Genomic DNA, 16,797 nt, shown 5'->3' with positions numbered 1-16,797 from the left:
TTCCATACTTGCAGGCTACACTTACTCCTTGGAAGGAAAGTTATGACCAACCTAGATAGCATATTAAAAAGCAAAGACATTACTTTGCCAAGAAAGGTCCATCTAGTCAAGGCTATGGTTTTTCCAGTGGTCATGTATGGATATGAGAGTTGGACTGTGAAGAAAGCTGAGTGCTGAAGAATTGATGCTTTTGGACTGTGGTGCTGGAGAAGACTCTTGAGAGTCCCTTGACTGCAAGAAGATCCAACCAGTCCATTCTAAAGGAGATTAGTCCTGGGTGTTCATTGGAAGGACTCATGCTAAAGCTGAAACTCCAATACTTTGGCCACCTCATGTGAAGAGTTGACTCATTGGAAAAGACTCTGATGCTGGGAGGGATTGGGGGCAGGAGGAAAAGGGAACGACAGAGGATGAGATGGCTGGAGGGCATCACTGACTCGATGGACGTGAGTCTGAGTGAACTCCGGGAGTTGGTGATGGACAGGGAGGCCTGGCGTGCTGTGATTCATGTGGTCGCAAAGAGTCAGACATGACTGAGGAGACTGAACTGAACTGACAGTTGGTCATAGAGGATCCTGTTGTGATTTATCTCAGAGAGTGTTTTGCCTGTGTTTTCCTCTAGGAGTTTTATAGTTTCTGGTCTTACATTTAGATCTTTAATCCATTTTGAGTTTATTTTTGTGTATGGTGTTAGAAAGTGTTCTAGTTTCATTCTTTTACAAGTGATTGACTTTTCCCAGCACCACTTGTTGAAGAGATTGTCTTTTCTCCATTGTACATTTTTGCCTCTTTTGTCAAATATAAGGTGTCCATAGGTGTTGAGGTCCTTTAATGGACCAGAACGTGGTGGTCTGGAGTCGATGATAAGAAAATAAAAGAGAGAGACAAAGAGGCTTGCAGTGCTTCACATAGGCACAGGGTGCCCTCTCACGAGGGTCTTGCAAGCCTGGGCAAGAAAGTGAGCCAGTGGGCTCCTGCACTCCAAAGAATTAGCCTGAGAGGGAGAGAGAAAGAAAGAGAGAGAAAAAGAAAGAAAGACATGGGGACCCAAGCTCTGATGGAACAAGGGTGTTTTATTCAACATAGTGTGGGTATATATACTGTCTTACAAGGTAGCTTTGTTCAGCAAAGATAAAGATCAAATTACAAATTATCAAGGAAACATAAGGCAATCCGTATCAGAGAGAGAGGGTTGTAAATAATCACTTTTACCTTATGGTTCATAAAAAGGAAGAGGGTCATAAATACTTGCTTATCACCATATGGAAAAACTAACAAAGGACATGCAAGCATTCCTCAGCCCCAGGAGTGGTTTGCCACTCCTCTTAATTCCTGAATATTTGAGAATTAATAAGGAACAGAGGATTCATGACAGGACCAAAACAGAACCCAGGAAGCCTCCTGTTAAATGCTTCCTGACACATAGGTTGTGGATTTATCTATTTGGTTAATATATAAATTATCTATTTTTTAAATGTTTTTATAAATAGAAAATTTATCTATTTTCTGTTTTCTTCCATTGACCTATATTTCTGTCTCTGTGCCAGTGCCATACTGTCTTGATGACTGTAGCTTTGTAGTATAGTCTGAAGTCTGGAAGGTTGATACATCCAGTTCCATTCTTCTTTCTCAAGATTGCTTTGATCTTCGATGTTTTTTGTATTTCTTTACAAATTGTGAAATTATATGTTCTAGTTCTGCAAAAAATATTGTAGGTAGCTTGAAAGGGGTAGCATTGAATCTGTAGATTGTTTTGGGTAGTATACCCTTTTTCACTATATTGATTCTTGTAATTCATGAACATTGTATATTTCCATCTATTTGTGTCATCTTTGATTTCTTTCATCAGTGTTTTATAGTTTTCTATATATAAGTCCTTTGTTTCTTTAGGTAGATTCATTCCTAAGTACTTAATTCTTTTCATCACAATGGTGAATTGGATTTTCCTTAATTTCTCTTTTTGTTTTCTCATTGTTAGTGTATAGGAATGCAAGGGATTTCTGTATATTAATTTTATGTCCTGCAACTTTACTATATTCATTGATAACTCTAGTAACTTTCTGGTGGAGTCTTTAAGGTTTTCTATGTAGAGGATCATGTCATCTGCAAACAGTGAGAGTTTTACTTCTTCTTTTCCAATATGGATTCCTTTTATTTCTTTTTCTTCTCTGATTGCTGTGGCTAAAACTTCCAAAGCTATGTTGAATAGTAGTGGTGAGAGTGGGCACCCTTGTCTTGTTCCTGACTTTAGGGAAAATGCTTTCAATTTTTTGCCATTGAGGATAATGTTTGCTGTGGGTTTGTCATATATGGCTTTTATTATGTTGAGGTATGTTCCTTCTATGCCTGCTTTCTGCAGAGTTTTTATCATATATGGATGTTGAAGTTTGTCAAAGGTTTTCTCTGCATCTGTTGAGATAATCATATGGTTTTTATCTTTCAATTTGTTAATGTGGTGTATCACATTAATTGATTTGCAAATATTGAAGAATCCTTGCATCCCTGGGATGAAGCCCACTTGGTCATGATGTATGATCTTATTAATATGTTGTTGGATTCTGTTTGCTAGAATTTTGTTAAGGATTTTTACATCTCTGTTCATCAGTGATATTGGCCTGTAGTTTTCTTTTTTTTTGTGGCACCTTTGTCTGGTATTGGTATTACGGTGATAATGGCCTCATAGAATGAGTTTGGTAGTTTACCTCCCTCTGCAATTTTCAGGAAGAGTTTGAGTAGGATAGGTGTTAGTTCTTCTCTAAATTTCTGGTAGAATTCACCTGTGAAGCCATCTGGTCCTGGGTTTTTGTTTGTTGCAAGATTTTTGATTACAGTTTTGATTTCCATGCTTGTGATGAGTCTGTTAAGATTTTCTGTTCTTTCTGGTTCAGTTTTGGAAGTTATACTTGTCAAGGAATCTGTCCATCTCTTCCAATTTTTCCACTTTTATGGCATATAGTTGCTGATAGTAGTCTCTTTGATCCTTTGTATTTCTGTGTTATCTGCTGTGCTTTCTCCATTTTCACTTCTAATTTTTGATTTGATTCTTCTCCGTTTTTTTCTTGATGAGTCTGGCTAATGGTTTGTCTATTTTATTTATCTTCTCAAAGAACCAGCTTTTAGTTTTGTTGATTTTTGCTTTTTGTTCCTTTTTTTTTTCCTTTTCACTTGTTTTTTTCTTTTTTTACTTATATTTTTGTTCCTTTTCACTTATTTCTGCTCTAATTTTTATGATTTCTTTCCTTCTACTAACCCTAGGGTTCTTCATTTCTTCTTTTTCTAGTTGTTTTAGGAGTAAAGTTAGGTTATTTGTTTAATTTTTTTCTCTTCTTTCTTGAAGTTAAACTTCTATTGGTATGAACCTTTCCCTTAGTACTGCTTTTACTGATTTTTGGGTTGTCCTATTTTCATCTTCATTTGTTTCTATGAATATTTTGATTCCCTTTTTGATTTCTTCCATGGTTTGTTGGTTATTCAGAAGTGTGTTGTTTAGCCTCCATATGTTTGTATTTTAATAGTTTTTTTCCTGTAGTTGTCACCTAATCTTACCACATTGTGATCAGAAAAGATGCTTGAAATGATTTCATTTTTTTTGAATTTACCAAGGCTAGATTTATGAACCAGGATGTGATCTATCCTGGAGAATGTTCTGTGTGCACTTGAGAAATAGGTGAAATTCATTGTTTTGGAGGTGAAATGTCCTATAGATATCAATTAGGTCTAACTGGTCCATTGTATCATTTAAAGTCTGTGTTTCCTTGCTAATTTTCTGTTTGGTTTATCTATCCCTAGGTGTGAGTGGGGTATTAAAGTCCCCACTATTATTGTGTTACTGTTAATTTCCCCTTTCATACTTGTTAGCATTTGCCTTATGTATTGAGGTGCTCCTATGTTGGGTGCATATATATTTACAATTGTTGTATCTTCTTCTTGGATTTATCCTTTGACCATTAAGTACTGTCTTTCTGTGTCTCTTTTCACAGCCTTTATTTCAGTCTATTTTATCTGATATGAGTATTGCTACTCCTGCTTTCTTTTGGTCTCCATATGCATGAAATATCTTTTTTTTCAGCCCTTCACTTTCAGTCTGTATGTGTCCCCTGGTTTGATGTGGGTCTCTTGTAGACAGCATATATAGGGGTCTTGTTTTTTGTATCCATTCAGCCAGTCTTTGTCTTTTGGTTGGGGCATTCGACCCATTTACATTTAAGGTAATTATTGATAAGTATGATCCCATTTCCATTTACTTTGTTGTTTGGGTTTGAAACAAACTTCTGTGTTTCCTGTCTAGAGAAGATCCTTTAGCATTTGTTGGAGAGCTGGTTTGGTGGTGCTGAATTCTCTCAGCTTTTGCTTGTCTATAAAGCTTTTGAATTCTTCATATTTGAATGAGATCCTTGCTGGGTACAGTAATCTGGGTTGTATGTTTTTCTCTTTTATCTCTTTAAATATGTCCTGTCATTCCCTTCTGGCCTAAAGAGTTTCTATTGAAAGATCAGCTGTTATTTTTACGGGGATCCCCTCATGTGTTATTTGTTTTTTTTCCCTTGCTGCTCTTTGAGTTTGATCTTCATCAGTTTGATTAATATGTGTCTTGGGGTGTTTTGCCTTGGGTTCATCATGTTTGGGCCTCTCTGGATTTCTTGGACTTGAGTGGCTATTTCCTTCCCCATTTTAGGCAAGTTTTCAACTATTATCTCCTCAAGTATTTTCTCATGCCCCCCTTTTTTTTCTTTTTTTTTTTGGTCTTCTGGGACTCCTATGATTCAAATGTTGGGGCATTTGACATTGTCTCGGAGGTCTCTGAGGTTGTCCTCATTTCTTTTAATATTTTTTCTTCTTTTTTCCACTCTGCTTCATTTATTTCCACCATTCTATGTTCCACTTCACTTATCCTATCTTCTGCTTCAGTATTCTACTGTTGGCCCCCTCCAGAGTGCTTTTGATCTGTCATTTCATTATTCATTATTGATCCACTCTTCTTTATTTCTTCTGGGTCCTTGTTAAACATTTCTTTCATCTTCTCAATACTTGTCTCTAGTCTATTTATCTGTAAGTCCATTTTGTTTTCAAGATTTGGGATCATCTTTACTATCATTATTCTGAATTCTTTTTCAGGTAGACTCCCTATCTCCTCCTGTTTTGTTTAGTTTGGTGGGCATTTATCATGTTCCTTTACCTTCTGAATATTTCTCTGCCTTTTCATTTTATTTAGATTGCTGTGTTGGGTGCCCTTTTTGTAGACTGGAAGTTTGTGGTTCCTCTTTATTGTGGAGCCTGCTTCCTGTGGGTGGGGTAGGACGAGTGGCTTGTCAAGGTTTCCCGATTAGGGGAGCTTGCATTTGTGGTCTGATGGGTAGAACTGGATCTCTTCTCTCTGAAGTGCAGTGAAGTGTCCAGTAGTGAGTTTGGGGGTGTCTATGGGTTTGACTGGCTTCGGGCAGCCTGTCTTTTAATGCTCAGGGCTGTGTTCCTGCTTTGCTGGAGAATTAGCATGGTATGTCTTTGTCTAGAATTTGTTGGCTCTTGGGTGGAGCTTGGTTTCAGTGTAGGTATGGAGGCTTTTGGGTGAGCTCTTGTCTATTAATGTTCCCTACAATCAAGAGTTCTCTGATGTTCTCAAGTTTTGGAGTTAAGCCTCCTGCCTCTGGCTTTCAGTCTCATTCTTACAGTAGCCTCAAGACTTTTCCATCCATACACCACAAATGACAAAACATCTAGGTTAATGGTGAAACAGTTCTCCTCAGCAAGGGACACTCAGAGAGGTTCACAGAGTTACATGGAGAAGAGAAGAGGGAGGAGAGAGATAGAGGTGACCAGGAGGAGAAGAGGGGGGGTCAAAAGAGGAGAGACTGATCTAGCCAGTAATCAGTTCCCTGAGTTTTCTCCACAGTCTGGAACACCCAGAGAGAGTCACAGAGTTAAGTAGAGAAGAGAAGGGGGAGGGAGGAGATTGAGGTGACCTGGTGGAGAAAAGTGAGGGTCAAAAGGGGAGAGAGCAATCAAGCCAGTAATCACACCCCTCCTTTTGAAGAGAATGGGCTGCCTTTCTGGGTGCCTGGTGTCCTCCACCAGCATTCAGTTGTTTTGTGGAAGTTACCCAGCATTCAATTGAGCTCTTGATGAATTTGTGGGAGAGAAAGTGGTCTTCCCGTCCTATTCCTCTGCCATCTTGGGACCACCCCCCAAATGGCCAGTTTATTTCATGGAGTTACTTATCATCTAACTTTTCCTTTGAATTTTTCAAGACTTATGTAAAAAATAAAAGTTTGAATCCTGAGAATGTTATATCTAGAATGCATAAGATCTAGAATAAATACTTGAACAATTATGATGTCTTACCTTCTCCAGTGGAATTAATTTTTCCTAATTCTTTCTATATTTACTTTTGGTTTTTAAATTCTTGACTTCAAAAATTGGCATTCTGAAATATCACTTCTGAACTCTTTTTTTCTATATATGCTATGTCTTTATGTTTATTTATAATTTATATTTGTCCTCATTTTAAATATGTTTTGAAGTAAGAGTATATGCATTCACACAGTAGTTAAAATGAAGCTAAAACAGATCATAAACCATGTAGTTGAAATTAGAAAAATTTCAGCTAGAAACCAGAATGAAATAGTTTCTGAAATGCATTATTTTGTTTGACTATGACTTTTCTGTAAACAGGAAAAAAACAAAAACATTTTCATTTCCCAAGTTTAATATGAAAGCCGAGTGTCATCAAAGTTTTAGGTATCAGAATGACTCTCTTCTCTGTGGCCAGAAGTGCCTTCCTCAAACTCTTCATCTCCCCCTTCATTTATTTACCAGTTTGCATATTATCTCCTTTTGTAAAACCTTGTGTTACATATTCAATAAATAATTACCTTTTCTTTGAATTATACATTGATAATTATATACTGTCACTTGGAGAAGGAAATGGGAAACCACTCCAGTTATGTTGCCTAGATAAATCCCATGGAGAGAGGAGCCTGGAGGGATACAGTCCATGGGATTTCAAGAGTAGGACACGACTTAGTGACCAAACCACATAGCTGTCACTAATTGGATGCCTATCACGTGAGAGGCAAATATCAGACACTGAATTATCTCTGACCTTCACAATAATCCTGAAGGATTCCTGGTTAAATGTCTTCTTTATAGACGATTAAACTGAAAAGAAGAGTAGCTAAGAAATTTATATGAAGTAAGATAGCTGTTAATAATTAGGATAGGATTCTTGATCTGAATCCCAATAGCAGTTTATAATTGAAAGATATCCACATGTAGAATGTTCTTTAAAATATATATATATTTCCATAGTTGTATAATAACTGTGTAACCTTTATTTACTATTATTTGTAAAAGAGAAAACTCATGAAACCTATATTGACATTTGAATATTACTGTACTTTCTTACAGCCTGTGAACTTATGAATCAAGGCATCTTGGCCCTGGTCAGCTCCATTGGCTGCACATCGGCAGGATCCCTCCAGTCTTTGGCAGATGCCATGCATATCCCCCACCTCTTCATTCAGCGCTCCACAGCTGGGACCCCAAGGAGTGGCTGTGGACTCACCCGGAGCAACAGGAATGATGACTACACTCTCTCTGTTCGGCCACCTGTCTACTTAAATGACGTTATCCTGAGAGTGGTCACCGAATATGCCTGGCAGAAGTTCATTATATTCTATGATAGCGAGTATGGTAAGTGTTTGTTACTTGCATGAGTTTTGTCAGCTGGTATTTATATGGCAGTTAATTTTGTTGAATCTTGAAAAACTTGAAGAAGTTATTATTATTTGTGGTTTTCATGTCCTGTCATGTTCTTACAAATCAGGCAACAATGACAAAAAGTTTGTTAAGACCTCAGGTTCAATCTTTTGCATATATTTTGATCTTTCAAATAATAGGAAGTTATTGAAAACAATGCTGTATTTTTTCCTCTTTCAAAAGCATTTATACCTAAATATAATAATAAAAGAATAATTTTGGACAGATCCTAGAACACTTAAAAATATTACATATTTCTATTTTTCAGTTAAAAAATAATCTGAAGTATTTTTCTTATGCTCTTGTATAGACTTTAGAATCTACATAGTACTTAACACTTTGAGGGTCATTGAAATTATAATGCCTTTTATTTATCCTAGCATATTGTCTCCAATGTGAACTCTCACAAAAATACTGCTTAGTATAAAGATACTTAATTTATTTAACTTTCCAAGGTAAAACACAAGGCATTTTACTTATATTATTTTACTATATCTTAAGAAGATACTTTGTCTCAATATTTTTACTTGTGCTACATCAACCAAAGTAAGCAAAAATAGGGCTTCCCAGGTATAAAGAACTTTCCTGCCAATGCAAGAGACATAAGAGACTCAGGTTTGATCCCTGAGTCAGGAAGATCCCCTGGAGGAGGGCATGGCAAGCCACTCCAGTATTCTTGCCTGGAGAATCCCAGAGGAGCCTGGCAGGCTGCCATCCATAGCATGACAAAGAGTCAGACACAACTGAAGTAGCTTAGCACGCATTTAATATTAAATAATGAAATAATGTTATTTTTGCTCAAACACTTTTTTCCCAAATTAAAATCTACCTGTTTTCTATCTGACTAATCCCAGAGATTTTCAAATATAGTTTCTCTCTTATTTTTGTCATTAGGAAGAGAGGAAAGAGAGTAGAGATTGCTAGGTTCAAACGAGAAGAAATAAACAGATTTTGATAAGGGATATATACTGTAAAACATGTGCTTCCTTAGAAATTTGCCTTAAGAAAGAGACAGAAAAAAAAAAAATCCTTTCAGTGTGGATGGGCCTGGTTTTTACAGTTTTTATTTTAAAACGTTAAGATTTATAATCTAAAGTGCAACTTATTTTCATTGCAAATGAAAAACTATTTCAAAATGAGAGTTTTCTTACCCTAATCTGCTCAGCATTTTGAACACAGAGAACAGTTACACAAGAGTGGCCAGAAAGTGACATCAATAGAACCAAGCACAAACAGGTTGGCAGAAAGCTGGAAAGCAGCAAATTGAGCTCCTGTGGACTCCTAGGGAGGGAAAGCAAGTGGCAGCTACATTAGCCCTAAATATTCAAAGGTCACATGGGGTTTGGGCAGCTGAGTTCCATTAAACTTGATGGGTAGACTTCAGCCAAAAGTCTGTGAGACTCTCTAAAAGCACAGTCCTTTGTCCCCAGGACGGAAATCCTTATTTTGTTGCTTAATTCATATTACTTAGGGGTCACAGAACGAAGACCAAGAGACTAAAATGAATAAAGTAAACAAAAAGGAAATAAAAATAATTGGCTCATCAGTAAAAGTAAGGATGGAACACAAATCTGTTAGTCACTAGTAGAATTACTTAGTGAACATAGTAAACTCTAGCTCTACTGTCAACATACTGAGTATCCCTTTGTCAATTTTTTCTAGTCAGATTATCAATGGATATATAACGACAAATGGTTATCATGACCTCTACTCAAACATAATTTGAAATAATGAATTTTTAAATTCTAAATCTTTATTTAAAAGGAGAAAACACTGCTTAGTTAGTCCTATCAAAATAGTATGTAAAATAAAGAACAGAAAATAACTTTTGATGATGTTTCTACAAATTAAAATGAGAATTTTACTGTATGATTACAAATATCCATGAGAAAAGAAAATTCCTTGTTATCTTATTACCAAGTCCTACATGGATTACACGTAGGGAATTCTTATAAAGAAGGCATTTTGATTACTGATAAGTAATTTTTTTAATGTATACTAAATTCATGGTCACACACTCCTTTCCATACATTTGAATTTCCCCATTCTCTTTTCTTTTGCTTTCCTTTGAATACATAAGATGCTTATAATCATAGTATTTGTATCCTCTGTTAGAAGCAGTGTTTGTTTTAGGAATAATGAAAACATTTTCCTTTATTCTGATGATAAACTTTATTTTAACTTTTTAATTTAATAATTCATGAAAAAATATCCTGATTGTACTTTACAATCATTTCCAGTAATACTTTTCTTCAAAGAAAATTTTCCTTTGATACTTACAATAAATCTTGCTAGTAAAGAACTAGGCTACAATCCAACATAAACATCAAGCTATCCAAATATCTTGTATCTTGAAGAGGGCTACATGTATTTACATATACATTCATCATCAGATCAGATCAAATCAGTTGCTCAGTCGTGTCCAACTCTTTGAGACCCCAAGAATCGCAGCACGCCAGGCCTCCCTGTCCATCACCAACTCCCGGAGTTCACTCAGACTCACGTCCATCGAGTCAGTGATGCCATCCAGCCATCTCATCCTCTGTCGTCCCCTTCTCCTCCTGCCCCCAATCCCTCCCAGCATGAGAGTCTTTTCCAATGAGTCAACTCTTAGCATGAGGTGGCCAAAGTACGGAGGAGTTTCAGCTTTAGCATCATTCCTTCCAAAGAAATCCCAGGGCTGATCTCCTTCAGAATGGACTGCTTGGATCTCCTTGCAGTCCAAGGGACTCTCAAGAGTCTTCTCCAACACCACAGTTCAAAAGCATCATTCTTCGGCGCTCAGCCTTCTTCACAGTCCAAATCTCACATCCATACATGACCACAGGAAAAATTATAGCCTTGACTAGATGAAACTTTGTTGGCAAAATAATGTCTCTGCTTTTCAATGTGCTATCTAGGTTGGTCATAACCTTCCTTCCAAGGAGTAAGCATCTTTTATTTTCATGGCTGCAGTCACCATCTGTAGTGATTTTGGAGCCCAGAAAAATAAAGTCTGACACTGTTTCCACTGTTTCCCCATCTATTTCTCATGAAGTGGTGGGACCAGATGCCATGATCTTTGTTTTCTGAATGTTGAGCTTTAAGCCAACTTTTTCACTTTCCACTTTCACTTTTATCAAGAGGCTTTTGTGTTCCTCTTCACTTTCTGCCACAAGGGTGGTGTCATCTGCATATCTGAGGTGATTGATATTTCTCCCAGCAGTCTTGATTCCAGTTTGTGTTTCTTCCAGTCCAGTGTTTCTCATGATGTACTCTGCATATAAGTTAAATAAACAGGGTGACAATATACAGCCTGGACGTACTCCTTTTCCTATTTGGAACCAGTCTGTTGTTCCATGTCCAGTTCTAACTGTTGCTTCCTGACCTGCATATAGATTTCTCAAGAGGCAGATCAGGTGGTCTGGTATTCCTATATCTTTGAGAATTTTCCACAGTTTATTGTGATCCACACAGTCAAAGGCTTTGGCATAGTCAATAAAGCAGAAATAGATGTTTTTCTGGAACTCTTTTGCTTTTTCGATGATCCAGCGGATGTTGGCAATTTGATCTCTGGTTCCTCTGCCTTTTCTAAAACCAGCTTGAACATGAGGAAGTTCACGGTTCACATATTGCTGAAGCCTGGCTTGGAGAATTTTGAGCATTACTTTACTAGCATGTGAGATGAGTGCAATTGTGCAGTAGTTTGAGCATTCTTTGGCATTGCCTTTCTTTGGGATTGGAATGAAAACTGAGGTTTTCCAGTCCTGTGGCCACTGCTGAGTTTTCCAAATTTGCTGGCATAGTGAGTGAAGCACTTTCACAGCATCATCTTTCAGGATTTGGAATAGCTCAACTGGAATTACATTACCTCCACTAGCTTTGTTCGTAGTGATGCTTTCTAAGACCCACTTGACTTCACATTCCAGGATGTCTGGCTCTTGGTGAGTGATCACACCATCGTGATTATCTGGGTCATGAAGATCTTTTTTGTACAGTTCTTCTATGTATTCTTGCCATCTCTTCTTAATATCTTCTGCTTCTGTTAGGTCCATACCATTTCTGTCCTTTATTGAGCTCATCTTTGCATGAAATGTTCCTTTGATATCTCTGATTTTCTTGAAGAGATCTCTAGTCTTTCCCAGTCTGTTGTTTTCCTCTATTTCTTTGCATTGATCGCTGAAGAAGGCTTTCTTATCTCTTCTTGCTATTCTTTGGAACTCTGCATTCAGATCTTCATATCTTTCCTTTTCTCCTTTGCTTTTCACTTCTCTTCTTTTCACAGCTATTTGTAAGGCCTCCCCAGACAGCCATTTTGCTTTTTTGCATTTATTTTCCATGGGGATGGTCTTGATCCCTGTCTCCTGTACAATGTCACGAACCTCATTCCATAGTTCATCAGGCACTCTATCTATCAGATCTAGGCCCTTAAATCTATTTCTCACTTCCACTGTATAATCATAAGGGATTTGATTTAGGTCATACCTGAATGGTCTAGTGGTTTTCCCTACTTTCTTCAATTTAAGTCTGAATTTGGCAATAAGGAGTTCATGGTCCGACCCACAGTCAGCTCCTGGTCTTGTTTTTGGTGACTGTATGGAGCTTCTCCATCTTTGGCTCAAAGAATATAATCAATCTGATTTTGGTGTTGACCATCCGGTGATGTCCATGTATAGAGTCTTCTCTTGTGTTCTTAGAAGAGGGTGTTTGTTATGACCAGTGCATTTTCTTGGCAAAACCCTATGATTCTTTGCCCTGCTTCATTCTGTATTCCAAGGCCAAATTTGCCTGTTACTCCAGGTGTTTCTTGACTTCCTACTTTTGCATTCCAGTCCCCTATAATGAAAAGGACATCTTTTTTGGGTGTGAGTTCTAAAAGGTCTTGTAGGTTCATAGAACCGTTCAACTTCAGCTTCTTCAGCATTACTGGTTGGGGCATAGACTTGGATTACTGTGATATTGAATGGTTTGCCTTGGAAACAAACAGAGATCATTCTGTCGTTTTTGAGATTGCATCCAAGTACTGCATATCGGACTCTTTTGTTGACCATGATGGCCATTCCATTTCTTCTAAGGGATTCCTGCCCGCAGTAGTAGATATAATGGTCATGTGGATTAAATTCACCCATTCTAGTCCATTTCAGTTCACTGATTCCTAGAATGTCGATATTCACTCTTGCCATTCACCATAGTCCTCATTTTAAGTTCAAACATTAGAATTATACTTGACTTTTATCTTGGTTATCAGGAGTTACTTTCATTAAGGAATGGATTAAGTATCATCCATGGATGGAATCAGGCAACCTGCTGAAGCCAAATGTTATTGAAGATGTATTTTGCTTAGAAAAATATACTTAAAGAAAAAGATTAGATTTCTTATCCAGTTTATTAGAGGAACACTTTTTTCAAACGCAGTTAATTGTGATTTTGAGCTTAAATTATGATTTAAGTTGGCTTAAAGCTCAACATTCAGAAAACTAGGATCATGGCATCTGGTCCCATCACTTCATAGCAAATAGATGAGCAAACACTGGAAACAGTGACAGACTTTATTTGGGGGGCTTCGAAATCACTGCAGATGGTGACTGTAGCCATGAAATTAAAAGATGCTTACTCCTTGCAAGGAAAGTTATGGCCAACCTAGACAGCATATTAAAAAGCAGAGATATTACTTTGCCAACACAGGTCCATCTAGTCAAGGCTATGGTTTTTTCAGTAGTCATGTACCGGTGTGAGAGTTGGTCTATAAAGAAAGCTGAGTGCCAAAGAATTGATACTTTTGCACTGTGGTGTTGGAGAAGACTCTTGAGAGTCCCTTGGACTGCAAGGAGATCCAACCAGTCAATCCTAAAGGAAATCAGTCCTGAATATTCATTGGAAAGACTGATGCTGAAGCTGAAACTCCAATGCTTTGGCCACCTGATGCAGAGAACTGATTCATTGGAAAAGACCCTGATGCTGGGAAAGATTGAAGGTGGGAGGAGAAGGGGACGACAGAGGATGAGATGGTTGTATGGCATCACAGACCCAATGGACATGAGTTTGAGTAAACTCCAGAAGTTGGTGATTCAACAGGGTGGTCTGACTTGTTGCATTCCATGGGGTTGCAAAGAGTAAGACATGACTTAGTGAATGAACTGAACTGAACTTATGACTATGAGCCCAGTGTAACAGTACACTATAAATTCCTTAACAGAGAAAATTCAAATCTTTGACTAAGTAAATGGATGATGACCCAGGTTTGATTCCTGGGTTGGGAAGATCAAGTATTCTTGGGCTTCCCTTGTCTCAGCTGGTAAAGAACCTGCTTGCATTGTAGGAGTCCTGGGTTTGAAACCTGAGTTGGGAAGATTCCCTGGAGAAGAGAAAGGCTACCCTCTCCAGTATTCTAGCCTGGAGAATTCCATAGACTGTATAGTCGATGGGGTCACAAAGAGTTGGACATGACTGAGCAACTTAAAAAAAAAAATGGATGGAAAGAGAAATAAAAATGTGAAAGTTTATTTGAATGAATTGACTCAAGATATTTTTTTAAATACTTGGAAAGAAGTGTTGAACTTTTAAAAATGTGTCATTCAAGAAATATTCATTGTTCCCTTGTTTAGTGAAAATACAAAACATCACATTAAAAATTTTACAGAATTTAGTCTTAACCTTTAAGAAACATAATTAAAAGATAAAATATTTAGAATAGTCTCTTAATAGAGAAAATAGTAAGTTGTGTCATAAATGATATAAACTGAGTGCTGAAGATAGTGTTTAATTTAGGCAGCAGTGATCAAAGAAGGCTTCATGGGTAGACTTGGATCTTGATTATTGCCTCTCAGAATCCTACCTAACTTTCACAGTGTTTGAGAGACAGCAACTCCAATAGACAGTGTGAACAAATATTATAGAAATAAAAATATTAAAAATAGTATCTCTGAGGATTTTTATTGGCCAGGCACTAGAATAAATATTTTGCATTATATCACTGAATTTTCTCAATAGCTCTATGAAGTAGATTATAGGATTATCACAATTTTAAAAATTGGAAAACAGAAGCAACCAATGGGTAACTTGTTTATGAAATATGCCTAAGAAGCATCAATACTGAGTTTAAAGTCTGACCAGAGCATGTACTCCTAACCATGTATGAGTATGAAGAGATTGCAGTGAACTATCACACCAGAATATAACAAGGGGATAATCTATTTATAGAGAACATTTATTGATATCCAGGCTCTGTTCTAAATGCTTTACGTGTTCATTTAATTCTCACAGCAGCTCTATGCGGTAGATGATGATGATGATGATGATGATGATTATGATGGTAATGATATTACAGATGAAAAAAGCTGAGGTAGTAAGAAGTCAGGTGACTTGAAACTAAGTCCCCAAAGCCTGAATTCAAGCACTGATAGTGTCTCCTCTGCTTTCAACTACTGGACTCTTTTGATGCTATAGAAATAATAAGATTAATTTCTGACACAAATTTCTTAAGCATTTACAAATGAAAATGTGTAGAACCATTTTCATTAAAGAGATATAGTAAGTGACTTTAAGCCTGCTGACCTTTAGCATATTAATACCATTCAAGAAAAAATACTGCATATCAGTTCAGGAGGTTTGTTTATCATTGTAAATTTGGAAACAGGACAGTCATTGAGTCAAAGTAGGCTGACTTCTCAACAGAAATAGCTGCTTGCCTATATAATAACTGTTCTCCTCCTTAGGCCAAATCTGCTTGACAGTGTAATACTTCCAGTTGAAAAACTATAGTCCGCAGATTGCTTACAGCTGGGGCTGTAATGTGATACAGTGAAGAACTGTGAAGGATCTGAGATTTTCGCCCTGCGTGCGTGCGTGCATGCATGTGTGCTCAATTGCTTCTGTCCTGTCTGACTCCTTGCGATCCTACAGACTGTAGTCCACAAGACTCCTCAGTTCATGGGATTCTCCAGGCAAGAAAACTGGAGTGGGATGCCATCCCTTCTCCAGAGGATCTTCCCAACTCAGGGATCGGACCCCTCATCTCCTACATAATAGGTGGATATTTTACCACTGAGCCACTGGAGAAGCCCTGAGATTTTAGCCTACTTGCAAGCTAAATAAGTTAGCCTGCCTCAATTATAGGTACGCTAGCAGAAAACACTAAGCTCCTGAATTAGAGGGAGAGGACTTTAATACTTGGGGCACAGCAAGCAACACGAGCTTTATCTTAATTAAAGCTTTCTGTTCGTATTAGACACCATTAAGAAAATAATTAGGCAAACTGTAAACTGGGGAGTAAACTTCAATACATATACCTGAAAAACTTATGCAAATACATAGACTATATAAAAGGCTTAGAGAATTAAACAAACAAAACTACAAAGCAAAAATATGAGACCAACACAGATATAATAACCGAAAGTGTGCAAAAGTTTGTTCAAAGAATTCATATAAGAAGATATATAAACGGCCAATAAACACAAGAAGTGCTGAACGTTTTTAGTCCACAGGTATATGCCAATTAAAATAAGATACTAATCAGTACCCACTAGACTGACTGAAGGCCGTTACTACACATGGGAAAGAATGTGGCAAACTGAAACCCTCTACAGAGTTGGATGTAAAAATGTACAGGCGCTTATGGAACCCTTTGGCAATTCATTACAAATTTAAATATTCGTCCACCACGTGACTTACCCATGTCACTTCCAGGTATTTACCAAGATAAATGTGAATGTATATCTTTGCGAAATCGTATATAAAAATCCTTATATTAGCATTATTCATGAAGTCCAAACCTAGAAACAACTTAAATGTCCATAATTTTGAAAATGGTTCAAGGAATTATGGAATGTTCCTACAATGGAATACTATTCAGCAATAAGAAGAAATGAACCATTGAAATATTCAACAATAAAAATTTGAGTGAAATAAGCCTGAAAGAAAAGAAGTATATGCTATAGTATTCCATTTATATGAATTCTGGTAACATACAAAACTAATCTTGGTGATCCAGTCAGAAAGTGGTTGCATCTCTGCGCCAGGAGTGGACTGTCTGAAAAAGGACACATGATAACCTTCTGTGGTACC

The 16,797-nt window shown here is 37.2% G+C and overlaps 1 protein-coding gene across 3 annotated transcripts in view; it reads left to right on the top strand.

Moving 5' to 3' along the window:
- The window catches only part of GRID2 (glutamate ionotropic receptor delta type subunit 2), a 1,644,075-nt gene that overhangs the window by 830,110 nt on the left and 797,168 nt on the right, over positions 1-16,797 (top strand). For all 3 annotated transcript variants that reach the window (XM_027544060.1, XM_027544061.1, XM_027544059.1), the window contains exon 3: positions 7,405-7,689. In XM_027544060.1, the coding sequence (XP_027399861.1) occupies positions 7,405-7,689 (285 nt within the window). The remainder of the gene's footprint in view (positions 1-7,404; positions 7,690-16,797) is intronic.

This window comes from Bos indicus x Bos taurus, chromosome 6 (assembly GCF_003369695.1).
Source record: "Bos indicus x Bos taurus breed Angus x Brahman F1 hybrid chromosome 6, Bos_hybrid_MaternalHap_v2.0, whole genome shotgun sequence".
NCBI classification, from domain to species: Eukaryota; Metazoa; Chordata; class Mammalia; order Artiodactyla; family Bovidae; genus Bos; species Bos indicus x Bos taurus.
This window is presented reverse-complemented; position numbering and strand designations above follow the sequence as displayed.